This window comes from Orbicella faveolata, unplaced genomic scaffold, assembly GCF_042242905.1.
Source record: "Orbicella faveolata isolate gen_17 unplaced genomic scaffold, um_ofav_v1 contig_14, whole genome shotgun sequence".
NCBI classification, from domain to species: Eukaryota; Metazoa; Cnidaria; class Anthozoa; order Scleractinia; family Merulinidae; genus Orbicella; species Orbicella faveolata.
This window is the reverse complement of record NW_028301541.1, coordinates 6804895-6826203: the sequence shown is the minus strand read 5'-3', so window position 1 is coordinate 6826203 and position 21309 is coordinate 6804895. Positions and strand designations below refer to the sequence as shown.

The window sequence follows — 21309 nt, the reverse complement described above, 5'->3', positions numbered from 1 at the left end:
GGCAGGAAAAAACCATTGTTACTTTAGGTGATTTGAGGCGACTTAGGGACCGTTCATTTTTTATGAGGGAGGGGGGGCTGGTGGGATTTGGGAAACGCCATTTAAAAATCGCATGACCCCCCCTCAGCTTACCAATTTCTTCACATTGCCCCCCCTTATAGCGGTCATTTTTTGGGATGACCCCCCCCCCAAAAAAAAAATTGAACAAACAATATTTAGATTTCAACTTTTTTAATATTTCTCTATTATCCCTCTACGTCACGTTATTGTGCTCACTATGAAGACAATATTTACAATCTCTATACGACAGAAAGCTGTTGTTTAAAAAACAAATCAAAAGAAAGAGAAGTCAATTTCGGATCTCCTAGTTGTGGCTCGCCCTGAGCATGTGGCATTTGGCCTCTCATTGGCATCTTCCTCATCTGAATTGATGAATGCAAGAATGACGTCACTTGAGTCATCGTCTCCCCCAGAGTCAATGGCATCACTGTCATACTCATCATTGTCAGTTTCATCCATTTCACTGCTGTCAGCACTTGCCCTGTGGTCATTTTGTGTCGATGTCCTGGCATTTCTCAGTGTTGGTTGGCCAGCTCTGAGAGGACTCTTCTGCTGCAAGCATGAATGTCTTACAATTGCCTTTACTTTCTCACTCTTGCTGCTTTTCAAATGCTGCTTCAGCCCGTGGTGGTTTGAGTACTTGTTTAGTTCTGGAACAGGTAGCTTTTTAAGCTTGGTTAGATCTTCGCACAACTCAGTCCAAGGATAATCCTCCTCCCTACTTAACTTTGCCTTTTCTTCTGCTCTCTTTTTCCTTTTAAATTCCAGCACTTCAAGATGCTGAAGATAATCCATCACAAACTTCGATTTGACAATAAACTTATCTGCAAATAGAGCAACGCTCTCTGGGTCAGATAAAACCAGCCTGCCACTTCCATGCTCTTTCTTCTTTACATTGTTAATCCAATCGGGGAAAGAGCGCATTACTACATGAGCATCATGAAAGAGGCTCATTCCAAAATGCGCAATAATGGCGAAAGCGACGAGTCGTTTAAGAAAAGGTTTACAGCTGAACGATCCAGGCAGTTTGACATCTTACAAGCAAAAGAAGCAATCTTTCTAAGTGCGGATGGCTGTTCAGAAAGGGCGAGTGAGTTTTCCATGCAAGGGTACCAGTTGAAGCCCAGTGATGGAAGAAAACTGAACTTCTCCATCAAAGAGCACAGAGCAATGGTGGAAAAGTTGAATGTCATATTGAAAGATGTAAAGGAACACGATTCCACACTCTTTCAGTCCAATGGGCTTGCTTTAAAGCAGGGCGGAGAATTTGCCCACAGTTTTAATGTAAAACAGATCAAATGTACAGAAGCTAAGTTGACGAAGGTCACGCAGGACATGGAAGCACTAGAAAATAAGAAGAGCAATTATAACAGCATATTCAAAGGAATACTCAAACAGCACATCAACAAAAGGAGAAGGAAAAAAGAAAACCGCAGAAAGTCAAATGAAAGAAAGAGGAAGCGGACTGAAAACAACGTCCAACGAGTTTATGGAATCTGTGTTGGAAACCCGTTAGGAAATGATCTTCCACAATGCCTTGTGTACCCTCCTAGAACGGCCGTCCCGGAAGAGTGTCTTAAAGTTGAGGATGTTGCCACGTCGATATTTAGAAGAGATTGGCCATACATCGCACAGCTCTTGGAAGGGAATTATTTCACCAATGTTGCAAGAAGCAGAATCACCACCAACCTTGAGCGGGAAGTCAGAGATTATGTTTACACCTTCATGTACCCTGAAGAGTACACTCTGACGGAAAGCATTGCTGCTTCTTGCAGCATTGGTGAAAGAGACTCCCATAGCAGCACAAGCGGCGACGAAGAACTCGACGACAGCGGAGATGAAGATGAGTGCCAGTGAAAGTTGCATTCGAAAACAACAGTGTTAAATACTTCTTTTCAGTAGCTACAAATGCTTTTTGTCGCCAAACGTTTTTTTAAAGCAGAAGGAAAGTTTGTAATAAATTTGTATCCTGCCTTCTATGTTTATTCTATAGCAATTTTTTGATATTCAAACATGATGCCATTTTAAAGTTTTACTAAAATATTTCACGTGACCACCCTTTTCCCCTTATTTTTTTGGGATGGGCCCCCCCTCGAAAGCCATTTTTTTTCGCATGGCCCCCCCCCAAATCCCACCAGCCCCCCCTACCTCATAAAAAATGAACGGTCCCTTAAAACAACTTAAGCCTCGGAGAGTACATTATATAAAAGCAACTAGCTGTTCTGCAAAAGACGAAACACAAAGAAAAGCTACATAGTTTGGGATTTAAAACCTAAATAATAGTCTATGGTCTTATTTTTGACGAGGGGCTCTGAGGAATCTCGTTTTTGTTTTCTAATTAAAACACATATCTAGTACAATAAAATCTTTGATGCATACAACGTTTGACGACGATCTTAGAAAGAAGAAGATTGTATAGTCTGCAATATAATTTTTCATTTCTCCAAAAATATGAAAGCACGTAAAGGATATCACACCGAAAATAATAAGCAACGCAAAGAGTAAACTTCATAAAAGCAAGCAAGCTGAAAGGCTAGCCAATCATCCTAATATGCTTTGATTATAACTGAAAGCTCTTTTCACTCTAGAATATTTTGTTTTGCTTAGAAACAGTCGGATAGGACAACCATTGGTGGATCGGGTGACTACAACTATAAACGTTGCATCAGTTTAGGACAGCAAAAGATATCGTATTTAATTCGTGATAAATCAAACAATCCAATCAGACATTTCGTTCACTCACCGGAAGTCTGAAGCACTATAGGTCTGCTGTAGGGTCCTGGTCCCACCACAGTGTAGCCTCTTATAGACACTTCATACCTTGCACAAATTGATAGACCACTTAAGACCATACTTGTTGAGGTTGTGTTAAATCTTGAATACAATTCAGACTGAGCTGAAGTACAATTTTCCTTCAAAACTAGTCTGACTTGGTACATTTTGATAACGCCATGTGCCACCCTCTCTGGCAGTGCAGCCCAAGTTATCTCAAATGTTGTGCTGTTCAGTTCTGTAGAAGACACATTTTCTGGCCCGTGGCTGGGCACTAAGGGAGAAAAGATACAATTGTGTTATTACTATTGTTATTGTTATTCTTAGTCGCAAAAAGGAATTGATCACTAAACACAAAAAGTGAAAAACACAATAATAACTTAATTTGAACTGTCAAGTTGAATGACAGTTTCCCACTACGCAAGAACACTGTAAGATAATCCAACAGAAACTATCGACTATTGGTTCTCCCCTTTCTGAGGACAGAAATATCTACAAAACAGAAGCGAAGCAAAAACAAAGCAAAGTGAAGTAAGATCGGCTGCTGACGTACATGCAATGTTGGCGCAAGCAAGAGAACTTACATGTAACGACGTTTTCATAATCCAAATAAACAAGCGATTTTCCTTCTCCTGGATGGGATTCAAGCTATCACAGATTGCATACCTCCCAGCATGTTTGTCAGATTGCTTTAAAAGGTAGTTTGGTATCCCATTTACACCCCTCTTGTACCCTAAGGAGGAAAGAGGACTTGCAAAGGATCTCTCCGTAAAGCCAAATTGTGCCACCCACAGTAAGAAAGTCGGACGAAAGTAAAATTGAACAGATAAGACTTTTTTGAAGACCATCTAGGTACCTTCAGAAATGACGTTTAGGTCACTAACAGAGTCGTCAGAGTATTACGGTTTTCTGGCCGCTAATATGATGGTGTGTGTGTGTGTGGGGGGGGGGGGGGGGGGGAGTTCCATATAAAAAGGACGGGGTGCTCGTCAGAAATTTTTAAATGAACCCCTAAGAGGTTCCAACTCTAAAACAACACATTGACTGACACCTTCATTACTTTTAATAGCGATAAAGATGATTGCTTCAAGTTGATTTTCAAATATCTCATGTTTTATTTTTTTCGACACAATTCCCTAAAAGATAAAACCTAAGAAGTACCAAAACCGTTTTTTAACCCCTAAAAGGTACGAGGGGCACCCCAGTCATTTTTGTATGGGAGTCCCCCCCCCCCCCCTCCCCCCTCCAAACCGTAATGATGGTACAGGGGGTTCAACACAAAGCCACCAAATTATGACTATATGTGACCAACGTTGCTAACAGCTAAGATACCGACTGGTGTTCATAAACACTGCTTGAAATATTTGCATAGTCTACGTATATAACTTGAAAATATGTACACACCAGTTTTAAAGTTCTTCATTAACTTTTAGACAATATCACAAAGCAGTATTGTGGCCTGTAAATGTAAGTCAATTACAAATTTACTTGTTCATCTAAAATGCTGATCGAATTGTACTTTGAGTGGAAGTCTTCCTACCATACTCAGGGACAGCTACGGTTAAAGTAGCATTTGGTCCAGGTTTGATAGTCACAGCTCTGACATGGAACTGGTAGGTGGCACCACCCAGTACATCAACTGAGTAACTCAATGCATCTATTCCAGAGATCTCTTTTTGCGAATTTCCATTGTAACAGTAAAACACAGTGTAACTTCTAATGACTCCATTTGGTTTTGCAGGTATCGACCAGGTCAAGTTAATTCTTGGACCATGTGACTTGTCTTGGTCTTGCACACTATAAGTGAGCGACGTGGGGATACTAGGTGCTGGTTAGGAAAAACATAACAACTCATTAACTAATACAACTGTTTCATACTGTTGTTACCACTCGCCATGTTCAGTACAAGATTATGCACTTGTTTGTGCCACAGTGAACAACATTTCACACACAGACCGTGATGACTGACACATTTCACGAAAAAGCCAATGCATGGTACTGATAAGAGACCACAAACCTGGGTTACACCACGCAGAAACGTAGTTTAAAATTAACCTAACATTTTCACGATGCAAACAGAGAGGACGCTTTTAAAATTTAACGGAAACCCGTGAAACGAGAGATCTTTTCGGTTAGCGGAGCTGTTCTGACAGTCTCCGGTGCAACAAAACTGCGGAATCGTGGCTTATTTTTCTCTAAATGACAATACGAACGTACTTCTTTTGATTGCTGTTGTACCCAGTTCAAGTCACGTAACACTCGCGCGTGAGTTAGCCGAATTTGTCTATTAGTGAGGAATTTACTGTTTCATGCTTACTCAAGGATAAATTCGTGTTTCATGCAAGGGAATGAAATAACCCTTTCTACTGAACATATGGTTCACACACTAGGCATAATCATGCACGCGTGTGTTTTTAAAGTGCACCTAACCGCCAAATTTTTTTTTCGCTAGAACGAATCTACTTATTATTTGAAATAGTTCTGCGAAAAAATTTTTGAATTCCGTTAAATCCTCGATTTTCTGTGCCACGACGAAATCTCGAAAATAGCTCCAAAACACCGCCATTTTGTTTCACGACCGAGTTTGAGGAGAATGGGTCCAGCGGCTCTTGTGACGTCTACCCAGGAAGGTTGGATATCTCATTTCCTTCAGGATGGTGCAATACACATTCGAAAAGTGCGCAGAAACGCCTTCCAGAGGTGCTATCGGCTGTTGCAGCAATATTCCAGATTTAAAGTAAGATCTACTGTACAATTTACTGACGATGATCGGCTAATGGTGCAATAAAGACGTAAACGATGGTTGATTTTGTCGAACCGAAACAAGCGAACTGAATCTGTGAGAACCATTGAAGAACTCTCACTGGAATTTGTTCCGCAGACTTTCGAACGCTATTTTCATAAATTTTCTGCTTAAAGCTAACCAGCAATTTGTAGAAATACTACCTACAACCTATATCTTCCAATCCCGCAGTATTTATAACATAACCGGCAAAGTTGTGTGATCCGGTCATGATCAAGAAGCGTTATACTGATATGTAAATAGATCGCAACTGTACGCCGCTAACCAACACTTATTTCTCTTTCGATTTAGATGAAAGTCGAAGATTAATCCTCTAGAATTACAGGATAACAAAATTGTTAGACTCACAGAGTTTTTCGAAGGTTTGGAAATCAGCAGTGCGACAAAGATTCTGTGCAATAGCGTCGAAAATATGACCGCGTAACATTATCTGCGGACCGCTTAGGGAACACATCCTTTTCGCTTATCCGACGAATAGGCCCTTTCCAGCTGGGGTCACGTGACCAAATTTTTCCTAAAAAAATTTTTGTATTATGGGCTATAACTTAAAGAATGCCAGAAATGGAAAGAGCGCATCGAAAAAACCAAAGAGGCCAAGTTTGAGGCCCCGGGAAAAAACGAGTAAGTTCATACCATAGTTTGAATTTTCGGAAAATTTAGAGGATTCGTATGGAACATGTTGCCGGAGAGCAAGGTCTTGCTCTCCAGCAACATTTTCCCATACAAATCTTCTTATTCTTTCAAAAATTCAGGCCATCATAAAATCTCATTCTCTGATGATGGGGGCCTCAAACTTGGCCATTTTGATATTTTCAACATGCTTTTTCCATTTCTGGCATTCGTTAAGTTATAGCCCATAATTTTATGAAAAGTAGGTCACGTGATGGCTTAGCTGCAAAGGGCCTATTTCACTGCAAACTTTGAGAACAATTTACATTGGTTATTTGGAGTTACGACTTAAAACGTGTGACAATGTGAAATCGGTAATTATATGAAATGTTTCCTTCCGCCTTGCTTCCCGCAGCTTCAAAAATACAGGTCCAAACAATACGATTTTCAATCGATCGAAGCCAATGTTTTGGAGGTCATCAAGTCTCGAAAACTGCAACACGTACGTCGCTCTTATAAACATGAAGCATTCAACTGAAAGTAAAACACAAACTGGATTTAACAGAACCTTGACAAAATACATTCTCGGTAAGGACAAATGTAAACGGGCTATAAACACGCGTGGGAATCTTATGTTTAGTTGACGAAATTACCATCCAAAGCAGTCCTTGAGTTTTCTTTCCTGCTTTTCGTTTGCCTGCTCCTCCACTTCGTATCTAGCTTTCCATTCCTAATATACAAGCAGCTCGTCCGCAAAGACGTCTTCCCCGTCGTCGCTTGAAATATTGTAAATTGCTCTCAAAGCTCTAAGCAGTGAGTTCACAGTTGTCGAACGTGCTCGATCGAAGTTTATTTCGGAGCCTTCCGAATCGAAACTTAACTCTGACTCCAGTGACGAAAAAGAAATGATTCTGGGACAAAACTTGGACGTTTTAGTCCCAAAATACATCGGAACGATTAGTTTTGCGTTCTATTTTCTCGAGCAAATACAGAGAGTTGACTGAGGCGCTATTGTGTTTGGTTCCTGGGTAGACGTCATCAGGTACCGCCGCCCCAGACTCCCTAAAACGCGGTCGTGAAACACTTAATCGCGACTTTGAAAGGGCATAGAAAATCGAGGATTCAACCAAATTCAAAAATTTCTTCGCCCAAATGCTTCAAATAAAGTCTAGATTTGTTTAAGCGAAAAAAAAAATTGGGGGTTAGGTGCACTTTAAGGCCAACTCCTTGCAACGGTAGTTATTAGTAATCCCGCAACTCCTATAATCATAGGACCAGCTACAGGCTACCATTTGACTACCTTTGGGGCAACTTTCTGCAATCTTCTGTGCAAGTCATTACCAAAAGAAGTGTTTTACCTCCATTGTTACATGTAGCTATGATTTCCAAGAAGCAAGTTTTCAATGTTAAAATGTTGCTATAATTGTCACAAGACCAAATGACTGATTTTTTTAAATCACATTGTTGTCGTCATGATCTATTTGTCTTTTCAGTGTTATTACATTCAGCTCAGCGTTTCAACAATATTAACCCTTCTCAGTTGTTTTAGGTACTGATAATTATATCCGTAACATACCTATGTAGCTAAATGCTGTATCTAAGCTATACTGTATTTTTAATTATATTTCGTATCGAACCTGCACTACCTTCTACCTTATTGTGCTCAACTCTCACTCTGCATTTTGTACTGAAACTACGAACTCTTGTGGCGGCTACAACTAGCTTCAAGTCTACTACAGTTATTTTTGGAACATTTTTCTACCGTAATCTACTTTCTGTCATTCACCGTCCCAACTAGTGTATCTCGCGAACTTTGAGCTTTGATTAAATATGCCCTTAATCAACCTATCAAGTGGAGTTCGAATTATCTATCGCCTCGAACAGCACAATACCTCTGATTGCTGAGTTTCTGAGTAAGAAACAACCTAAGAATATTTACACAGTTACACTCCTCAAATATGCCTTTTTTTTAAGACAGAAACAATTATATCAAAAGAAGATTTATAAAATTAAGATTCTACAATGTATGAGGAGTTAACCTAATTAAGTCAATTAGGAAACGAAAATTAAATCTTTTACCATCTTACAAACATTGTTCCAAACTACGAGGACCACGTAGTAATTTATGCAAGACAAGTAAGTAAAATTTGCTAATAATTAACACCAATTTCTTACCGTCTTCCTTTGTCGTCTCAGATTTTACAGTACTATTTGGTCCATCACCAGCAGAAGTAAAGGCCAAGACTTGAAATTCATATTTTGTGAATTTAGATAGCCTAGAGACATCTGTAGTGTGAATCGCTTTATCGTTAATAAGCTTCATGGTTTGTGACCCTGAAGAGTCTTTCTTTTTGTAAAACAGTTTAAACCCTTTGATAATTCCATTCCAGGTGTTTGCTGGTGGTAACTGCCAGGAGGCTGTAATAGTGGTGGAGGATTTCACAGTAACAGTGAAGCCACTTGGGGCAGCTGAAGGAGCTGTAATTGAACAACATTATAATCACGATTTGTTAGTACATTTTTGAGATTCAAAAATCAAGTTAAACAGCAAGTAACGTAAAGAAACACATCACTAATGGATAGATGTTAAATTAATTTAGCAGTGGTTAAACGTTGTGGTATTTAATTGTTTCAAGCAAATAGTACTTGACTATAATCAACTACATGGAGAATTGAGAATGATAAATAAAACAATCAACCTCTCTCACAAGCCTACTATTAATAGTGAAATTCATATTTAACAAATAAAGAAGCCTAAGTCGTGTATTACGCTGTGATAAAACACGACGGGCATTTGAGAACATGAGGGAATGTAGAAAACATGAGCTGCAGTCGAGTGTTTTCTACATTTCTCGAGTGTTCTCAAATGTCCGGAGTGTTTTATCCCAGTGTTGTACACGGCTTAGGCTTCTTCATTTGCTTTGTGATATACAGGTAATACGGCGAAAAACAATAAAACACAGTGTTTCTGTTTATACTCTGATAAATCATGGGTTTTGACCAATCAAAGTGCGTGCTGGGTGTAGTCACGGCGCCTCAGTTTTGTTTTGCCTTCACGTTTTTTGTCCATTGTTTTCCATTTTTCAATTACTCCGTGTATACTTGTTATTCTAACTAGTTTCGCCAGTTATTTTCGGTTACGTAACGTTTCATATTTTCGTGTACCTTCTTTCATCCGTTGTTTGTATGTTTTGGTATAGCTTCTTCTGCCGTTAGTTTTCTAGTTGCCATTGTCATTATGTTTTACATGTAGTCGCCGAAGTCGCCACACAAATCTTGTAAGTTTCGTTAGTTTTCCGTCATTTTTGGTTGCTTTATTTGTATTTCGTTTTGATTTCCTGTGCTGTATAATTAGCTTGTTTATGTGCGTTTGTTTTCAGCGAATTGCTGGTAAAAGTGCGAATCTCTTAGATGTGGGGATTTTGATTTCACTGGGTCCTATTTATATTGTTTCACTCGCTGTACAATTCACTGTTATCAAAGTATTAGTCAACGCTTTAGTCACAACAATTTAATTCCATTTGATGGTAATTACTTCGAAACGTAGAAATATACACAAAGGCATGAGCAAAGTAACATGAAACTAAACGAAACAAACATAAGCAGTTCGACGCCTGATGGCTAACACTTACCCGGTGGCTCAAGAGAGTTACAACAAAACGAAACTAGAGCCAAAATGTGCGGTAACCGTTACAAGGATGCTGATTTCGAAACACTGATAGAATATGCAAATACGTAAACAGCGATGACTCATGCATATCTAAGCACGCGCGGGATCAAAATAACGCACGTTCTTTCATGAACGAAACATATATTATAATGTGTAATATAACACTCTTCCAAACCTGTTACCACGACATAAGACATAAACCATTACGGCAGTTGTTAAATCAGTAGAAAACTTACACTTGGTTTCATCTAAAACGGGATAATTGTTATTACGTCTGTGTAATAGTGGTTGAAGGGTTATTTATAAATATATCGAAATAAACATAGAATGTAGTTGGCCACTTGCAACTGTACCATACCCAGCAAGGTCAGGATGACATACAGTGAGGTGTTTTGCTTATCATCTTTTATCAATTTCTTACCCTCTTCCTTCGTTCTCGCATATTGTTTAGAACTCTTTGGTCCATCACCTACAGAAGTGTAGGCCAACACTTGAAATTCATATTCTGTGTACACATCAAGCCCAGTCACAACTTTGTTCCGGATGGATTCACTGTTGCTTGGTTCTATGGTTTGTAACCCAGAAGACCCATTCTTTTTGTAGAACAGTTTAAATCCTCTGATGATTCCATTCCTGTCCTGTGCTGGTGGTAATTCCCAGGATGCTGCAATACTGGTAGAAGTTTCTGCAGTCACAGTGAAGCCATCTGGAGCTTTTGAAGGCGCTACAATTGAACAACAAGTTAGTTCTATTTTAAGCACGTTCTTTTACTACACATAAACGTTATTTTTCAAATTTATTTTTAGTCAAACATTACGTTAAGTAAAAAAGTACAAAAATTGTACATGTATAAGTGCAAACAAAGTATAGCACAACTCAGCACATGGTACACTGTCCCTGAGTCATGACAAACAGAGTGAGTGACCATTCAGAACAGTGAAGTTCGCAAGGTATGTGAACCAATAACTGGAAACTGTAAAGGACGTTGACAGAGTTAATTAGAATCATGCAACGGTAAATAGGCATCACATAAATCCTATTAAACAAAAACACCTCAATTACTTTACCTGTGTCCTTGTTTAATTCACCCACATGTACGACAAATTAATTTCAAAAAGGCTGAGCCCAAAGTGGTCCGCTGATACTGCAAAATAATTATAGTCCTGTAGTTCTGCATGGGCCAGGTTTTTCAAAGCCACGATTAGCGAGAATTTTGATTTCAGTCTGTATACATTTCGGTGAGGTTTTCTGTTTATTTTGTTTGTCCTTCAGTTTTGAGCTTGAGCAATCTCAAACTACTCAAAAAATAAGAACTGAAAAACATTTTTTATACTAGAAAAATTAATAGTTAATTGGTTAACTCTTAATCCTGGGTTAGCATTAACTAAGCTTTCGAACAACCCAGACCAGGTCTATAATGTTGACATATTTACAAGTTTTTGATGATGTAAAATTAAATTACCCTTTAAATGTCGGGTTTTTATCAGAACTAAACTAACAGAATAATGTATGGGAAGCCAAAAGCAAAACTACAAACCATCGGCAGTCCGAATGTTTATTTACATTAGGTTCACACAGCTGGTTTAAAAATCTATGACACAATTCGATGGTGTGATCAAATTTAGCGATCTCTCTTCGAGGAAAGCAATTTCGTTTATGTTCGTAGTTATACATTTATAGTAGAAAAAAACACTCGCTTTGAAAATGGAGCTCCAACGTGGACAGATTTCGAAGTCACCGAGCGCATCGGGTGATCGGCGATCGGTGATCGCAAAGCGTTAAAAAATGCTTCCAAAACAAAACCAACTCTACACGCGAATAAGTGGCTACTTAAAACATTAAAAGCAAGGACTACATGAGAATTTCCGTTCATAAATACGGATAGATTACAGAATTCCACAGGGCGGACGTCGATTTTTTTTTTTATCGTAAAGGATTGCTCGCGATCGCGTGTTTAGTATACGGATAAACACTTCACGCTCTGTTGATATGCAAACGCAGCCTTTGCGCTTTACTGATGAAAAGAGCACTTCACCACTTTCAAACAATACTAATTGCTCCAGTTGTATCTCCATTGTCTGTAAACGGACTCAAAGCGAAATTTTACAACTCCCGCTTGGGAATTCGGCTATTCAGATCTTAAGAGACCGAAGCTGGCGGTGAACTTTTGCAACCTCATTCCCAGGTCATTACGCCCGCAAAGCATCGTGGGTACCTCACTTTTCCCGGGCGACGCTTTTCAATGGCCGCGATTCTGTAATGACATGCCCAAATAATTAAGACCACGTTTGAATGTACAAACAGATTCAATCCGCACAGGTCATAATTATCTTTTTTGAACTAACTCTCATTTATTCATTCCGAAACGTCGGGACATTATATCGTTAGTTTTTACTTGCTTTCCTTACATCACCTAACATTTTCTTTTCAATATGAAATAAAGACTATTTCCTCTGTTTCTATTATAAAATTTGACGTCTTCTGCTCATAGTTACAGAAGTACAGTAATACTACATATATGCCAAATAATATTTGTTTTTAATTAAAAGCCTAACTTCCCTTTGCTTAAAAAATGACACCTGACTTTCCAACTTTTTGCTACGTGATATTGAGGCACACACAAGAAAGTAAGTGTCATGCGATTGCATTTTGTACATATCAAAACCGGATTAACATTGTCCATCAAAATCACACCGAGTTTGTGATCATTCAATAATAAATAGGTTTCCTGAGTTTTATCACAGCAATGTTCGTACTGATCATATTATTACACTGCATCAAAAATTGAGCACACAAGAGTCATGGCACATTCATTTTGTAACAGCAAATTTTTGTTATTTCTTTTATCCCTCACTTGTGTGACACGTTTGGATGGTACATGTATATCCCAAATTTTACGATAACTGCAGAAATTCTCGCCCGCTCATTGGCTAATTTTTATGGTCAGTAAGTGAACAGACAAATGAATTTATAATTTATGCAATGCCTCAGTGAGCGAGGGTGGACAATTTGACAATTTATTATCGTAAGAAACAAATTGACGTCAGTGTTTAATGCGTCTGTCCTGTTATTGACAATGAATTTCGTCATAACATTGTCAAAGTAGTCTGCGAATTCACTCGGCTATCGCCTCATGGATCCACAGTTACTCTGACAATGTTATGACGAAATTCACGATCAATAACAAGACAGACGCATGAAAAACTGACGTCAATTTGTTAAACTTACTTTTGAAATCGGAAAATTCTTACTAAAATGAAATGAATGTCCTACTCCAGTTGCAAGGTAAGATAATTATAATATTTTACAGGAAGTCCAACACAAAATTCCACTTCTGTCTCTAAGCAGACTCGATAGAGGGAAATGATTAAGAAGCTCAGTAAACATCAAAGAAGCATACAAACAGGCTAAGATTTATGTTGGACGGTCCTTGACCCTGCACATCGTTTGTTTTATGCTCATTGACTATGCATAAATAACATAATTGCTATGCTTCTAATGGTTAGTTGTACGAGCACACATAACTACCGTTTATAATTTGGCAGGTTTTGCGCAGGGCCAACCCCCAAAATAGCCAAGAAAAACGTACATCAAAGAACTCTGCCAGTCTCCATAACTATTCCGCTATTAACTAAGCTTTAAGGAAAATGGCCACAAACAAATGTAACTGAAAATTTCCAGATGCTTTGTTTGGTCACATATGACTATGTACATTGATTTGAATCGACAAGGTTGATTCCTACAATTGTACATAATTATTAGCAAAAGTTGAGCAAAAAAATGTAAATCTCTCACAACCTCGTTCCCAGGGTCTCCCATCTTCCCGATGAGAGACAAGGCTCGTCACGGCCGGTTACGGCCAGCACAGGAGTCAGTGGGTTAAAGAAGTATTTCAAAACGGTATTTTTAAATACTTAAAAGAGATCCTTAGACCCAAGTTTATAGCCACAAATGTCTCACTGTAGTTTGAGTTTGGATGATTTCCGTTCGCTGTTCTGACATATCAGTTTATTTAGATTGAAGTAAATTGGAGCAATTAGATATCATGCAGTCAATGCATGCAAAATTACGCCAAAATTAAAGTGTGTTCTAGCATGTGTAGCTTTTCTATAGGAATAAAGTATCATAAAACACACATTTAACTTAAGCTGCTACAGCACTGGATTCTCACTGAGGATCAGTCCAGTTCTACAAACAACAACAAGAGCGAATATTTTGTAGCTCAGCGACAGCAAATAGCCATGAATTGTGTTCAGAAAACACATTTTTAGGGTTGTGTAGCTTGACCAATGGCTAGGATATGTGGTTAAAAATACAATTTTCCCAGTCCTAGCTTGACTAGCTCGGCAAGTGACCATGATTTCTTGTCAGAAAACAAACTTTCCTTGTCGTGTAGCTCGCCAAAAGGCCATGATTTGTCTTTAGAACTAATTTAACCTTCATTTACCCATTAAAACAAGATGTAAATTAGAACAATGGAAACAAACACAAACACAAGGTAAAATGTACAAGATAAGTATTGGTGATGTGCTGTCTGGTAGGGTCGGCTGGTCAAAAATTCATTTTCTTAAGAAATATTTATCATAAGTGTTGGTGATCTGAAATTGAAATTATTTGAGTTTTGCAAATATTTAAATAAAATGTCTCCTAAAAAACGTTTTGTCCAGGAAAAATTAAAACTTTAGTTAAAAACATTCTTACGGGGTCGCTACTCAGTGCTGCGGGATATAATTTATTCATCGCTAGTTCAACTTCACAAGCAAATTGTTATAAATTTTGTCATTTGATCAAACTTTGTTGACCAAATATGCAAAGTACACATGTGAACGCACTGCTCTAATCTTTGATTACTACTAGTTTATCTTAATAGCTCACAAGGAGTTTGGCTGCTGGTCAGTCGCTGAGGTTAGCATTCCAGGATATGTGCAGTTCATTCCCTTTCAAGACAGTTAGGCCCTTGCGGTTGCAAGCTTAGATCTTAATTGCCTTTCTTTGCCACTCTCATTACATATCTGGACTGCAGATCTTGTTAAAAATGTAATTCTAGCTATTTTCTTTCTCCAAAAGAACACCTGCTAGGGGGTTGACCCATGGTGAGGTTGCCATTGTCTCCATGAATTTGCATATTGCTCGGTTTTCATACTGGTAAGTCACTGCTCACATTGCTTCCAGATGACACCTACATTCTACATTGTACATTGTACATTATACCCTTCATACTTTATTACTCAAGAAATTCAACATTATAGCTATCTTTCACTTCTTACCATCTTCATTTGTCCTCACTTCCTGAACAGAACTTTTTGGTCCACTTCCAACAGAAGAGAAAGCTAACACTTGAAATTCATATTCTGAATATTTACGCAGTCCAGTAATATCTCTGCTCAAAGTTGCATTACTTTGAATGGTTAAAACAGTTGGATAATCTGCAGCAGAGTTCTTCCTTTGGAAACACAGTTTAAATCCTGTGATTGTTCCATGTCTGGAGCCTACTGGTGGCAGCTGCCAGGATGCTCTAACGCTTGTGGAAGACAGTGGAGACACAACAAAGCTACTTGGAGCTTGGCTTGGAGCTAAAAATTAAGAAATGACCAAATTTATGACGCAGTTGAAGGCTCTGCAATACTATATTCTAGATCTGGTGTTGCAGAAATTACTGCAAAATACAGACAATGTTACTTCACGAGACCAAGCTTGAAAACAATGACGTCAAACGTATGTGCCTACCTAAAGTGTAAGGTTAAAATAAAAAAAAAGTGGCATAACAGATAACAAGAGCAGTATAATTCACTAATGCAGTATTTTACTCTGGTGTTCCTTCTGTAAAACTTCCGTCCCTTATTATGTTTATAGAGGTGATGTGCAGACTGTCTTTAACATGACTACTGTAAGATGAATAACATGTAGCTCATTTTCATATACATGTATGGTACTTGTTTTAACTACCAAAACTAATAGCCCAACAAAAGTGGGCAACCTCCAAAAATAATGATAGAAAAAGGTCGCTAAATTTAAGAGTACCAAGTGTGGTTACTTTTAAAATTTTGCAATACTCTATGTTTTCAAACCTTGAGCAACTGTGATCTATATAATTTGTAGTTTATTTTACATAGATTAATACATGTACATGCATACATGTAATGAGTTTATTGTAAGCCAGTAACGCTAATAAAAAATAAATTTACCATGATAGCACTTAATATATGAAAGGTAACAAGTGTAGGAAGCAAGATACCTGCAGGTTTAAGTATTCCATATACTTCTACTCTCAGAGCTTTGTGAGTTGAGTAATTTGTTGGCTGAAACTGGATAAACCTTGCTCTTGCAATTTCTTTTAGATTGTGTTTCACTGTATCATTTCTTCCTGAGTTACCATCAAAGACCTGCAAAAGAAGCCTTTGTATTAATTGTTTGCAAACAATTATTGTACATGAACATGTACCAGTAAGTGTTGAAATTGCTGCACAGAACTTATGCAGCTACTGTTAAATAGTTATTTAAGCTTCACATTTGTAACATATAACAAAGTACTGGCACCCAGCATTAGTGTTGGAAATTACCACTCGTCTGCTCGCCAATGCAAGCATGAAAAGTCTCAGCTCAGTACAAATCATCTATCACTTGCCCATTTGGCAAGTACAATTTTCATTTTTGGAGAAAACTATTTAGGCTTAATTATTGATAACACCCCTTTTTATTTTCCATTTTGGCTAGAATATTTTTAAATGAAAACTTACTCCAACCAATGTCTCGATTCTATGGGGATATATGCAAATTAGGTAGTGCCAGCTGTTGGTTTAGCTGTTTTTCACTTCAAAAAACTACAGAATGTGGATCGAAATACTTCCAAAGAGTGTCAAAAGATAAAAACATGGATAAAACAATAAAACCAACCACTGGCAGATATCCTAAGGAGGCATCTAGTAATTGGAACAGAACAAGAAAGCTCAGTACACAAAATGGTAAGCTGGGCCTCCCTGATTACAATATATCGAAAAAAAAAGAGTACAGTCGAACCTCGATTATCTGGGCCACGATTATCCGGACTTTTTTCTCTGGTCCCAATTTTTTCAAAAGTCGCAAAAAGCCCAATAATCCTTTCAAAAGACTGTTGAAACAGCATATTATCATGTGCGCTTTTCAAAATTCGGAAGTGCGATGAGACAAAGAAATATTCTGATGCATTCCATTTCTATCTCATTAATATTCATGTTTTCGATTATCCAGACTCTCGATTATCCGGACTATTTACCGAGGTCCCGACAAGTCCAGATAATGGAGGTTCGACTGTAGTTTGTGAATCATTGTGGAGATTTTATTGGGGGAGGGGAGGCACCTTTCTGGGCAAGTGAAAATTACACCAGGTGAATGCATTTTGAGAGTCACTTGCCAGAATGGCAAGTGCTGTCAAAATTTAGTTTAAAACACTGCAGCATGACAGTAGTGTTATTTATATGCCAATGAAAATAGGCTTACTTTAAATTTGGGCAAATTTACTAAGGGTAGCTAACCAACCAAATCCACTCCACTGCCTCTGAATCCACTTTGTGTTAGCATGTACTGTAATGTGTGAGCACAGTCACTGTCACTGTCACAGTCACTTATTAACCGTCACTTTTACAGTTGTAAATGCAATCACAGGGGGTTACAACTGTAGCCAGTCAGTCAGCCATGCACAATCACAGTCACATTCAGTCAGTCAGTCAGTCAGTCAGCCAGCCAGCCAGCCAGTCAGTCACTCAATCAATCAGTCAATGCATCAGTCAGTCATTTAGTCAATCAGTCAGTCAGCCTATAAGGCAGTCAGTCATTTAGTCAATCAGTCAGTACATCAGTTATGTATAGTCACAGTCACTTTTAACATTTAGTCAGTCAGTCAGTCAGTCAGTCAGTCACAATGACAATCAAAGAGTGTCATCCACAGTCAGTCATGTGAAGCCAGTCAGTCATTCACAGTCATGCATAGACACAGTCAGTTGCAGTCAGAGTCACACAAGTCAAACATGCTTGCGAGTCATTAAAATCTTTCTCACAGAAGCAGTCACAGTCAGAGTCATGCAGTAACAGTCAAAGTCATGTGTGGTCACAGTCACAGTCACAGTCACAGTTGCAATCACGGTCACAATTGCAGGTACATTCAGTCACCATCAAAGTAAATACAATAGTCAGAGTCAAGTCATGCATAGTCATAGTCACACTCACAGTCATGCACAGTTAATGTCACAGTTATGCATAATAATGGTTGCTGCTGTCCGTAACACTCATTGTCACTGTCACAGTCACAGCCGAGTGACAGGCACTGATTTACATGTGCTGTCAGTCATAATCGCTTCTTGTCAGTCATAGCACAAATTGTTTAAAGCAACATACAGCAGAGGAGTTCTAAGTCAGTAATTGTTATCATTACCACCACCATCCTTGTCAGTGTTGACTTTGTGCTGGCAGTGCTCTACACCTCACATAACAGACCCTAATACACTACACTAAGAATGTACACATACATAGACCTTGCAATACCCTGCATTTAAGCATTCAAGTCTACCGAGGCATGATTACCTGAGTGTATGCCACAGTAATTATATAGCCATAAGAAAGATGATACATCCTGGTAACAGCAATGGCCATGGCATCAATGGCCATGCAATATCTCAGTCTCAGTCTCAGTCTCACAGTCTCAGTCTCACAGTCACAGTCACAGTCACAGTCACAGTCACATTCACAGTCACAGTCACAGTCACAGTCACAGTCACAGTCACATTCACAGTCACAGTCACAGTCACAGTCACAGTCACAGTCACAGTCACAGTCACAGTCACAGTCACAGTCACAGTCACAGTCACAGTCACAGTCACAGTCACAGTCACAGTCACTGTCACAGTGAGTCACAATTGCAGGTACACGTACATTTAGTCACTGTCAAAGTAATTTGCAAAGTAACAGTCAGAGTCTGCTTAGTCATGGTCACAGTCACATATTTATGGTAATCTTTTATGATAGTCCCAAGTCATAGTAATTGCCAACATTACCACTGCAATCCTGCTCAATGTTGACCAGTGCTGGCAGTGGCCTGCACCATGTTACAGACCCTAATACACTACAATAAGCATGCACTGTATGTTCACCGCAGACCTTAAAGTGCACTGAATTTAGGCACATATGTACTGAGAGGCATAATATTATTCTCACAGTGCTAGTCATAAGAAAGACAATGTATGTGATCCAACCCACCTTATCAGTGCTGTTTTCTTTGTAGGTGACCCAGTCAATATTGTTAAGTGATAAACGTAACTTGTACTTAGTTGTCCAGTGATCTTCAGTTGATTTTCCTTGCGTTGCTACAGCACAGATAAAGAACTCATATTGGAGGTTGATTTGGAGATAGTCACTAGAATTGTTGTTGCTACTAGGTGACCACGACCCAACTCCATTCAGTCGACCTTTGGAAGCTACGTTATTACTCCCGTTATTTGACGTGGCTGAAAAGCTGTTGTCTGGAAATGCATCTCTGCTGGAGACTCCAAGAGCCTGGATTTGACATGCTGAAATTAATAATTGAACACTCTATCAAAGACTAAGCCATACCCAAATCAAGATATACATGTACATAACATCACAGGCTTGAAGCTGGATCTCTTGATCCAGATTCCAGATTTTGGAATAACTACTCATCAATACCTCTTCTTTCAGAATACACTTCAACTTCACACAGTGTTAATGGCTCATTCCTCAATAAACTTCTGATTGTCACATATCTTCCATACAAGGGAGGGCGACAGAAGAAGGATTTACCCTCCCCTCCTGGAACACTCCTGGAACCACTGCCACACGTAGGGTTGTTCACACCCCCACCACTGGTCTCTGACCCTTAAAGAAAGGTAGACAAGACAGTAAAAGAGAATGACACCATAACTGTGCTCTACATTTGCCATGTTGCCTTTCACTGATTATCATTTCTATGGTCAAAGGACAATTCTTAGTTTTCCAACATTACTCATGATTTTATCAAAAGTTATGTCTGTGTTACCAGGTGAAGTCTAAGGCAAAATTACTCAAAATTTTACAGAACTATCATTCTAATATTGATACAAAACATTGCTACAAATTAAAAAGTACTTACAGTGTAGCATGGCAAAGCTACATGTACTTATACAGCTTAATAATGTATAGTATTTTGAGTTGGCTAACAATTAGGAAACTGATATTCAGGAGTCTTCTAAGCAGCATAAAAAAATAAACCACTGAACCATATTATCTACTTAATTACTTTTCCCAAGAGAAACAGTCAGTTTTGTTTTCCTGAGGACCTCAATGTTTCCTGAGATGAAGATTTGAGGGAAAACAAAACTAACTGTTTCCCAAGGCCAAAGGGACCAGTAATTAAGACACATTCCACACAAAGTTTGAGCAGTAAGTGCAAAACTTATTTCCTAAAAATCTACTCATAGCATGGTGACTTTTGGAATACTATTTAAAACAGCTCACTTTAGTTCATTTCTCTAAGTGACCCCACGATTAAATTCTCAAGCATTCTCGAGAAAGCTAATATCAAACCTCGTAAGAATGCTCAAAGCATGTGTGATTGTGTTTTTAACTAACACGAAGCATCTGTTTTTATTGAAATATGGGTAACTTCAAGTTCAATTTTCTCTTGTGGGGTCAGCACGAGAGCTTAAGTCTCGATAAGTTCTTCTTAACAGTATTCAAAATATTACCATACCATGAGGCTTTTCTTTGGTAACTCCATTTTTGCCATTATTGAATTGTGCTGAGCCCCACTGAGTTGAACTACATGTACACCTGCACACTGCACTGTGTTACACTGTACTGCATCAAACTACACTGCACAGGACTCAGTTCTTTATGCTGAATGGTGCTGAGCAAGGCTGGGCTTGGCTGTGCTTAGTCTCTACTGTATTGCAAATGTACATTGACAGAACATATATACATGTAATAGAAGGGTAACTTTCCAAGGTTCATTACAGTCACCATGCATGTTGATGGAAAAACAAGCTGAATGGTGTGTTAGCATGTAATTGAACCTTTATAAAACACTATAAAATTGATAGAAAAGCTAACCTACCCACTCTGATTTCAAAGTTGTTTAACCTGTATCCCAAACCATCTCCTCTGTTGACTATGTACACTTCAGAAACAGGCTCTATCTGCCCTAGGTCAACTCTCCACCAGGGTCTAACTGCCAATGGTGTATGTGTACAAGATCCTTTATCATAGATTGTTTCACTATTACCATCCACTCCTCGGCTGGCTAAACCACCATAAGCTGCGCCATTTTTCTGATCGGCATGCTTTCCAAAGGCCAGATTTTCTTGAAAGAAGCATGGCATGGCATTGGATTAAAATTAATAAAACTATATAGTCTTCAAAACTTTTTTAG

At 38.6% G+C, this 21309-nt stretch overlaps 1 protein-coding gene across 2 annotated transcripts in view; it reads right to left on the bottom strand.

The window, feature by feature from the left end:
- Positions 1 to 21309, bottom strand: part of LOC110047982 (uncharacterized) — a 41006-nt gene that overhangs the window by 7332 nt on the left and 12365 nt on the right. Inside the window, exons 6-14 of one of the 2 annotated variants that reach the window (XM_089287423.1) lie at positions 20995 to 21240; positions 19590 to 19778; positions 19143 to 19453; positions 16150 to 16297; positions 15182 to 15487; positions 10336 to 10638; positions 8420 to 8722; positions 4373 to 4660; positions 2804 to 3106 (exon numbers count right to left, since the gene is read on the bottom strand). In XM_089287423.1, the coding sequence (XP_089143549.1) occupies positions 2804 to 3106; positions 4373 to 4660; positions 8420 to 8722; positions 10336 to 10638; positions 15182 to 15487; positions 16150 to 16297; positions 19143 to 19453; positions 19590 to 19778; positions 20995 to 21240 (2397 nt within the window). The remainder of the gene's footprint in view (positions 1 to 2803; positions 3107 to 4372; positions 4661 to 8419; positions 8723 to 10335; positions 10639 to 15181; positions 15488 to 16149; positions 16298 to 19142; positions 19454 to 19589; positions 19779 to 20994; positions 21241 to 21309) is intronic. The other variant, XM_089287422.1, reaches the window with a different exon arrangement.